General features: G+C 32.0%; 1 protein-coding gene across 1 annotated transcript; it reads left to right on the top strand.

Annotated features, from left to right (window-relative positions):
* Positions 1–234: 234 nt before the first annotated feature.
* mRpL24 (mitochondrial ribosomal protein L24) lies at positions 235–5,227 on the top strand. Its single transcript, XM_090115059.1, has 6 exons — positions 235–394; positions 470–645; positions 1,496–1,613; positions 2,473–2,613; positions 3,011–3,142; positions 5,067–5,227. Exons 1-6 carry the CDS (start codon positions 299–301, stop codon positions 5,163–5,165), a joined length of 762 nt encoding a protein of 253 aa, XP_089971185.1. The 5' UTR covers positions 235–298; the 3' UTR covers positions 5,166–5,227.
* Positions 5,228–10,496: the final 5,269 nt, after the last annotated feature.

The raw sequence follows: 10,496 nt of genomic DNA, 5'->3' as shown, positions 1-10,496 counted from the left end.
TTATTATTATTTTGATAATGTACCTCTCGTAGCTTAGCCACCTTATAAAAGCCTTGCAAATGTAGTTCGTAAGAATGAAGTTTTAAAACAATATACAATTTTAAAGAAGCATTTTGAAGTAAATATAGATTTCATCCACAAATTTGAAATAAATACTTGGTCTGTTGAACGCATCTGGTTATTATTTTCGCTGTGACAAATGAGTAATGACAATCTCATTGTGATTTGTGAATTGTGACTTTGACAATTGGAAAATTGTAAATTCTATTGAAAAAGTGGGTACGAAAATACAAAAACAATGCGAATATTTAATTTCTTGTCCAAGAAAGTGGGAGATTTGACTTTGAAATATTCAAATCTTCCCGAATCTTATGTGAAACGGAGCTTTGAACAGGTAGGTACAGTCTTACTTTAATTATTAATGTCTGTTTTATAACGCATAACCTAAAAATTCTATGTATATTTTCAGGTGTATTGGAAAAATCCGAAAGGTTATCCGCAGTACACCGCGGCTCAGGTTGCCCGCAAGAAGTTCCGTTTTACCACAAATAGACCGTGGACAGGACAATTCGCGCGTCAGAATGAGCGCGGAACACTGAGGAAGAAAGTATTTGTTGAGCCTGTTGGAGAATGGAGTTTCTTCAAGTACGTAATAAGTACACTTATTTTACTACTGTTTATTTAATTGATCACTTTACAGCGGTATATTCAAACTACTTAAGTAAAAATATGTAAAATAAATTCTTTGTATGTAGGATGACGAATAGTCAACATATTTAATCTTGTGGTTTTTTTTATAAATTATGTATGCTTCTGAATGTTATAGAATTCAATATATTATCAGCAATTTGTCTGGACCTTCATGTGAGGAATTTTATGTGCATGAAGTACAGATAAAAAATATAAGATTTCATTTATTACTAGCTATCACATCAGACATTGTTCTGATTAACAAAAATGTTAATTTTTTTAACCAATTTGGTCAAGTAGTTCTCGAATTTCATGCTTAGCAACATTTGGTGGTTCATTTTTATTATTAGACTAGCGGTCCGCCCCGGCTTCGCCCGTGGTACATAATATTTACGTTTACTCTACATAAGAACCATCCTCGTACTTCAAGGAATATAATAAAAAAAAGAATTATCAAAATCGGTTCAGCCGTTCTCGAGTTATGCGCTTACCAACAACTTTTTATATATAAGATTGGATACTTATCTAACAAAGTGATAGATTGCGATGATGAATAAATTAAAAAAAAAATTTTGGTTGTTTGTAAAGTAGGTTTACGATCGAGATGTTTACGTGATAACGTGTTATTGGTGGCAGCGCTCGAGATGAGACGGGAGATCGGTCCGTCTCTCTCTCGTTATACCTGCGATCGCACTCGTGAGGTTTTGGTGTGACACAAGTTTCTGAACATGTCACTCGACTAAAACGATTTTAAAAACGTTATCACGTTAAAAAAAAACTTACAATGTAAATATATATTTTTCAGGGGCGACAGAGTTGAGATTATGGTTGGAAAGGACAAAGGGAAACAAGGTATTGTATCGCAAGTGATACAGGAAAGGAACTGGGTCATTGTGGAAGGGCTGAACACACATTTGAGAGTTGTGAGTATGATTATTTTTTAACATTAAACTAAAATGCCTTAATATTGTGCGGATTACACAAAATTTAAACAGGAATAACTGGTGGTTTGAAAAAAAGTATCATCTAAATTGATTCACTCAGTTGAGAGATCTGAAACAAACAAAAAAAAAAATACATTAAACTGAGAACTTCCTCCATTTTTTAATTTGGTTATGAAGAATGTTTAAATAGAGCTAATTTTAAATTGCATTTACTGTGTCTTTTTTTTTTTTTTTTTTTAATCTCCTCTAAACCTGCAATCTGCCTTATTAAGCATTAAATGTGTCTTTTTAAATAATAATTTATTTTGTTTGTGTATTTAAGTAAAGTTTTTCAAATTACATACTATAAAGCTGCTTGCTTTGTGCCTGTCGCTGTCGTAGTATAATTTTTCAAATTGAACTAACAATCATTATTCATAGCTTTTAATGATCATTAAAAACTATATTTAGTCGATCTTGATATCCTTTTCACCCTTCATATTATAAAATTTTAAAATTTAATCAATTATTATATTGTTAGAAATAATACGGGAGAGGCCGGGTTAAATATTAGTTTGAATGTAATAAGAATGTACTGCAATTATACACAGCTACCTAATTGATGTAGGTAGTTGATAACAAAACGCAGCAAGTCAACGTCCGAGCCCCTAGTCACGATTCGTACGATTGCGTCACGAGTCAAAGGAAAGCGGCAATTTATAGTATTCGACAGCTAAACATGTTTTGACAGGCAATAGTGACAATTAAAACTAAACAATACAAACTATTCATCCACAAAATTATTAAATCAAAAGTTACGTCTAACAATATGATTAAACAAATATATTTATTCCCTCAGGTGGGCAAAGACAAAGACTTCCCCGGCATAGTGATACAATCAGAAGCCCCTCTGCTTGTCACCACCGGAGTTAAACTTGTCGACCCAGAGAGCTTGAAACCTACGGAAATTGAATGGAGGTTTACGGAAGAAGGCGATAAGGTAATTACTATCATAACAAGTAATTATTTGCTAACTAACTAGCTTTCCTAATCTATACTAATAATATCAAGCTGTTGTTTGTTTGTTTGAATGCGCTAATCTCAGGAAGTACTGGTCCGATTTGAAAATTTTTTTCTGTGTTATATAGCCCATTTATCGAGGAAGGCTATAGGCTATATATCATCACGCTAAAACCAACAGGAGCGGAGCAATGCGGGTAAAACCGCAGGGCACACTATTCAGACTTAAAGAAAAACAATCTGTCAAACATAGAACAAACTTTACTAGGATTACTAGATAAAATTATAAAGGTTTCTGTTAGCAAAAAAACCATAACGGTTGAAATATGTATTATGCATATAACAAAATTTAAATTATACTCACTAATATTAACCAGGTCCGCGTTTCAACATCAAGTAGCAGAATAATACCTATCCCGAAGTCAGCGGAAGAGACCGTAGACTACAAAAGCAAGGAACTTTATATCGAAAATGTAGACAAGGACACAGTTGCTGCGGAGGCTGCTAAGGTAAATATTATAAACCATAGAGAATATATGGCTCACCGGTTGGCGTGGTTGGTAGTGGCCCTGCCTTCCAAGCCAGAGGTTATGGGTTTGATTCCCACTCGGGGCAAATATTTGTGTGATGAACATAGATGTTTTCTCTTTGTCTGGTGTTACATAATATCTATATAAGTATTTATTTAAAATTATATATGTATGTTTATCAGCCATCTGGTTTCCATAACACAAGCGAAAGCTTAGTATGGGATCAGATCGTGCCGTGTGTGAAAATTGTCCTGAAATATTTATTTATTTATTTATTTATAGTATTATACTCGACACGGCGAAACATGATCCCTATGATACTGACAGTTGTTCCCAAGATACAACTTTGTTATGGCGTTACCATTGAATTAGAAACGAATTGTAGGCGTCAAAAAATCGCATTTATTTATTTTTACGTAGCTTTATGCCATTAAAAGATATTCTTAACGTTTACGAGAAATTATTTCAATCTGACTTTACTTTGACGTCCTGCAAAACTTACATCATTTGTATTTATCGACTATGTCGATAATGGAAATGAGTGCATATATTTTTAAAACCAAAAAATTAAACCAAATAGTCAGACTATACTTGAAAAATATACATTTACCTATGTTATCAAAAAATTTTGAGACATCCATTTTCATGATAAAATATATGTCGTGGCCATATCGTAGATTTGCTCATTTCATGAAATGACCAATTTAGTTTGGCCAGATCGTTAAATCGTCAACTTTTCACGATCGACGATCTGGCCAAATGTGGATGACCATTTCACGAAATGCGACCATTTTTGTTACTTTTTTAAAAAGCGATTCGCTTCTGGCACTCGCCGGCCGCTGCGGCGGCACGCTCGCTTTGCTCGCTCTGCTCGTGCGTTGTTTATTAAAGTCTAACCTAACCTAACCCAACCTATATTTTATACGATCTGGCCAAATGTCGATGACCAAATCGTGAAACGTTGACGATTTAACGATCTGATCAAACTATGTTGGCCATTTCATGAAATGAGCAAATCTACGATATGGCCACGACATATATTTTATCATGAAAATGGATGTCTCAAAATTATATAATACGTGTTTAACGGGTAAAAAATAACGAAAAAAGGATAAGGTGCATTTTTAATTTTTGGATAACTCGTTTTACTTACCTACTTAATCTATGCTATAAAACTTAAATTAATACAACAGCAGCATAATAGACGATAAAAATTTGAGTTAAAAATGCAGTTTATAATATTTGTAAAAACATGTTTACCGACGTGGCTGAATGCAAGCCACGTCTTCGCCTATAAAATAGTAAAGTATCGTCACACCCCGGACACTCCATAAAAAATTATCGTTTTGACAGTCACACTGTAGAGACTGCAAATATGTGAGTTAACGCTTTATGGTCGGCACATTTGTGACTAGCGTAAAAAAAATTCGCGTTTTTCTGATGAAATACATCCGTAAACAGCACAATATCGTACCATTTTCTACGAAAAACGATAATCACAAATCCAAAATAATAAAATTACTTTAAGTCAATTTGATTAATGTTGTCAATCTTCGTTTCGTATCGTCCTTGCAGAAAAATTTGGCCTATTTTAATCACGATCGCGCGGGGTGAGGTAAGTGTCATTTTGGCGGGAGGCGGAGTGTCCGTTCTGTAGCGTTTAGCTACTACAATGTATTCTGTGGTATCGACACGACCCATCATACGAATCATCACTAACACGAACTGTCATAGGAATCAAGGTTCGCCGTGCCGCCTATAATTAAAAGAACTAGTATTTTCTTAAAATGAGCAAAAAAAACACAATATTTATTCGGTATTCTTTAGTTGTAATCGTAAAATCTTTACTATTTTCAGTTTTCCGTGTATATTATTATTATTTAATTATTTAATTTACTTTCAGATAACTTTCGCGCCAAAACTATGTACATTTGAAATGGACATAATGGAGTCTATGGGCATCAAAGAGGACAAAGTTCCCGCTAAATCTTATTGGTATTAAATAATTTAGTTATGTTAGATTAGTTGAAATTATCTGTGTAAATATAATTTTTGAAAACTGAACGGATTTTTATTTGTTGAATATATGAAATTTTTATTTGTAAAAACCTGAAGTTTTAACTACAATGAAGGAATTGGTATCATATTCAAAAGTTTTTTTTATCCCCTATTGATTTAGGACAGTTTTATTGTAAAAATATGTAAAGAATAATATGTACTACGATAATATGATATGTATATGTACCTACTCGGTATTGATTGCGCAGATTTCAAGTTTCAACTGATTTTGTGAAGTTAGAATCTCAGATTTCAATTGTGCTGATTTTCAGTCACAAGTAGGGACACAATCTTCGTCATTAGCCTCTTGATTTGACGAACATTCGTACGACATTTGCGAGGTTAATAATTTTGATATTTTGGATTTTATGTTAGTCAAATTAATTAAATTAAAATTTATGTTAGTAAGTATGCACAATGCACATTTCATTACAATACTGTACTAACATTACTGTGTAAACATTAATACTGATTTATATATATTATGTGTAGGTTTTACGAATCAAAGGGTCTCGCGAATCGCAAGGCGAAGCTAGTCGTCATTCGAACGAATGTGTAAATGTAGCATATTATAATAAAAGTAATTTGATTAAGAATTGGTTTTTCGCCGCGTAGGATATACAATTGTATGTAGGTAATGTAATTAAATTATGTAATACACTGAGATCAATAGGTATTGGTATTAGGTACTAACTGTGGGTCGCAAGGTATCAATGTAATCAAACCTTAGAAATCAAACTAATAGTTTCATAAAATCAGTGTTCTGTAACATATACAAAATGAAATTATTGTTTTCATAATAATTTCTATTACATTCTCGCATTTATAGTTAGTTATGTTAAAGAATTACGTCAAAAACAATAACAAAGTGATTATTGGTGTTTTCACAAGGGCTTAGCTAAGTTATTAATGATAAGATTGTTTTTGTAAGATAACTCAAGATAAAGAGGTCGCAGGGGGTGGTGAAGAAAATATTTTTATACTAGTTTTCAGACTACGGTTTCGCCCGCTTCGTCTAAAACCTCGAGGACCAATTTATTTAAATGAAATCGGTTAAAAATGCGTCAAAATCCGTTGCGAAGGTAGTTTTAAAAATAACATAGGGAAACCGGACACATAAAAAAATAGTAAATTTAGGAAAATTCGTTGTTATAATAAAAATTAATAGATACCTAATGTCTCTTTTTTTTACAAATCGTATACATATATTATAATGTATTCAAGTAATTTATTTAATAATATCTGGTATACCTAGTATTTTTATTTTTTCTATATCTGTAATAATAGATAGTTATACTTACCTATTAAAAAATAAATCGTCATGTTATTATAAATGTGTCGATGTGTTTATTTATATAAAATTATCGTGACGTATACAAAAACATCTTGATCTCTCTAGATAACGATTTATTTACGTACACTGAATAAGAAAATAATCGTCATAATTTTCTCTACAAACGCTGATGTACATAACTAAGTAAGTACGAATGTTTTAAATAAAACAAATACCATTGAATTTCAATATATCGAAAACGGCTCGACAGAACGCAGTCGGGTTTAAGTATATCAATATGCAATATATACAGATAATTAATTAATGCACAGTCCTTGAATATCATTAAGTGTAGAAAAATAATATATAAATACAATATTTAACATAAAAAAATTAGGTACTAAAATAGGTAACTGCCAAATAAATTATTATCGTCGAGAAAGAAAATTCTTAGCGCCAATACGCACTATGCGGGTAGCCGTCCGGCTGACCGCAAGCACAATTATGTATGTAAATATTCATTTCTATGCGCACTGTGCGGTCTGCGGTAGCCGCATCGTACTTTTTAATTCATAATTCAATCATTTTTATTGTGAAATAACATGCCAATATGTTGCCAATAATGTTTATATGTATTTATTTAAATCGTGACACTAGCGATAACCACTAACATAAGATATTGGTTTATCATTAAGTGCATTATGTTCATTTTTAACATATTTTTATTGAAAAAATTACATATACATATAATATGTTTTACAGATCTATCATATACCTAAGTATCTGTATGTTTACAGCTTCTCTGATCTCTCGCCTGCTTTTCACCTTACCACACAAAAGAATGAATGAATATAAGCTTTAAGAGCTAGTCTGTACATCATCAAAAATGGGTACAGCGAAAGAGCGTCATAGATAGGTACTATCACATTTATAACATTGCCTTTGGTGTAATCATCATCATCATTAGCCCATATACGTTCCCACTGCTGGGAAACGGGCCTCCTATGAGGGTATAGGCCATAATCCACCATGCTGACTAAATATTCATCTGCAGATCAATTAAAAAGTCACTTTCCCCATACATTATTATAGCATGCGGTTCTCAAACTGTATCAACGCCCCAATCTTTCAATCCTATTAGCAATCTTTTGAAACTCATTAATAGATCTTTATCAGTAAAATTTCCGGTGTAATGAAAATTTAGCGTCTATTACAGAATATTTGATAACTTATCTATCAATTTTTCTTTGCATTTCACGTATCCAAACGTGATCTTGACCTTGCCTTGGTAATCTTTTAAGATTGATCGTGTTCGGCCAATATATCGATTTTTAGGAAAATTTGTTGCTACGACTAATCTACTGATCTTTTTAAGCTAAGATTAGAAGAAATTATTATGGACATATACTTTATAAACGTTATAATAAAAATGTACTTTTAGAAATGTATCTGAATAAAATTGTATATATTTATACCTACCTACTTTAACTTCGCGAAATATTTTATCAAAGCTTTAATCGAAACGCTATCTTCTCTAGTAGTTTAATTTGAAAAATTTAATAAATTCTTATTTTCTTTGAACAACGTCTTTGTATAAATCATAGTCATAAATCATAATCATTCTTAATTCTTCTGTCTAAAGACTTGAAGAGACAGAAGCCGACTCACGCTTGACCGGCTTCTCAAAAATTACATTGTACAGGGAAAGTCGCTATCTATAGCATGCAGACAATCATGCGACGGCCGCGTGATGTATATCTTATTAATGTAATAAAATAGCAAATAAAGATAAAAATTAATTAGGTCTCAATATTGATTCGAGTGCAATGTTACTTTCCATTGGTAAAGGATTTTTTTACGAAAGCAGTTTTAGTTGTGAATAATTCCTTATTCTTCTCGTACTAAATCTTCAAAACTAAATTCTGTTTATTAACCTAGCTGTTGCGTATACTTTAAAATTAAACTAATAGTAGTACGTAGAAAATCATGTAGAAATTCAATTTTAATAAAAATATAAAACAAACAACATTCATTACCCACTAAACAGCATGAAATTTTTAAATCGAAATTTATCCCATGGCCATGGCGAGAAATTCTCTCTTTTCATCAGAAGGTTTTCTAAAAATATAAACAAACCTGAATGAAATGTGGTAGCAGGTAACAGATAATAATTTATTGCGGTATATTAAGTATATCGTAATTCGTAATAAAGATAATGTACTAATCTGGATTACTTAGCTGGATGTAGATTAGCTGGATCTGGACTTAGCTTATTTATGTCGCAAAAAAGGTCAAACAACACTAGATTTGACTTTATGATGTTTTCATTATTTGAAATATTTCTGTGATTTCAATACTTAACTTAGGAGGAGGTTGGATAAACGTTTTACCTTCGTATTAGGTACTGTTTGTCTATTGTTATCATAGACTAGTCAGTCTTGGCTTCACTCGGGACTACCTATCCTGCAAATGAAAAAGTATTATCCTTTTTATGATTTTATATGCCCTCAGTTTCAATTCTTTAAAAATCTATTTCTACCTTCTTTTTGTTTTTCAGATATTGTGAGTGAACTATTTGTCTCACAGACTTTGTTCTATGCTCTAATGAAAGAAAATTAAATGCACTACAACTTTATTATACGACTTTCTCATAGAACGAGCGGTTTTTGCCAATATTTTGGTTCAAACGGGAGCAAAACTAAAAATTTGAAATTTTCGGGAAAAACTGACTATCTTTGAAAGGCCACAGCTTAGTTGTTATAAGGTTTAGAGAGCTGCGGTTTGGCTTAAATTGTTGCAAATTTAATTAGCTTTGTAATTTTGTTAATTACCTATACTGCAAATGAAAAAGTATTATCCTTTTTATGATTTTATATGCCCTCAGTTTCAATTCTTTAAAAATCTATTTCTACCTTCTTTTTGTTTTTCAGATATTGTGAGTGAACTATTTGTCTCACAGACTTTGTTCTATGCTCTAATGAAAGAAAATTAAATGCACTACAACTTTATTATACGACCTTCTCATAGAACGAGCGGTTTTTGCCAATATTTTGCTTCAAACGGGAGCAAAACTAAAAATTTCAATATTTCGGGAAAAATGAACCATCTTCGAATGGCCACAGTTTAGTCGTTATAAGGTTTAGAGAGCTGCGGTTAGGCTTAAATTGTTGCAAATTTAATAACCTTAATTTATGTACTGAATCATACTTGCCGGAAACGCATAGTTTATGACTTTTAGAGCAAAAAGTGAAAAAAGTCCAAAATTTTCGCAGTTTATTATTTGCGTATAATCTTTTTTCCTACTTTCCCAAATTTTGTAATTTTGTTAATTACCTATCCTGCAAATGAAAAAGTATTATTCTTTTTATGATTTTATATGCTCTCAGTTTCAATTCTTTAAAAATCTATTTCTACCTTCTTTTTGTTTTTCAGATATTGTGTGTGAAATATTTGTCTCACAGACTTTGTTCTATGCTCTTATGAAAGAAAATTAAATGCACTACAACTTTATTATACGAACTTCTCATAGAACGAGCGGTTTTTGCCAATATTTTGCTTCAAACGGGAGCAAAACTAAAAATTTCAATATTTCGGGAAAAATGAACCATCTTCGAATGGCCACAGTTTAGTCGTTATAAGGTTTAGAGAGCTGCGGTTAGGCTTAAATTGTTGCAAATTTAATAACCTTAATTTATGTACTGAATCATACTTGTCGGAAACGCATAGTTTATGACTTTTAGAGCAAAAAGTGAAAAAAGTCCAAAATTTTCGCAGTTTATCACGTGGTGCGCAGCGAGCACAACTTTTTCGAAGTTGCAAATTGGGATTTACATCACCCTAACTGATCCAAACAACATACCAAAAATTAAAATCTACATCGTGCTTTGCGAATTTAATGTTAATTTCCACTGGCCTATATGTATTGTATTGTGCATAAAAACACTGGATTTTTTTTTCTGTCTGCTGACACAGATAGGAAAATAAAGGGTACAACACAATGCA

The sequence above is a fragment of the Colias eurytheme genome, chromosome 22 (genome assembly GCF_061535395.1).
Source record: "Colias eurytheme isolate Ceu_HAF_F1 chromosome 22, ilColEury1 Martin Lab GWU primary, whole genome shotgun sequence".
Lineage (NCBI taxonomy): Eukaryota > Metazoa > Arthropoda > Insecta > Lepidoptera > Pieridae > Colias > Colias eurytheme.
This window is presented reverse-complemented; position numbering and strand designations above follow the sequence as displayed.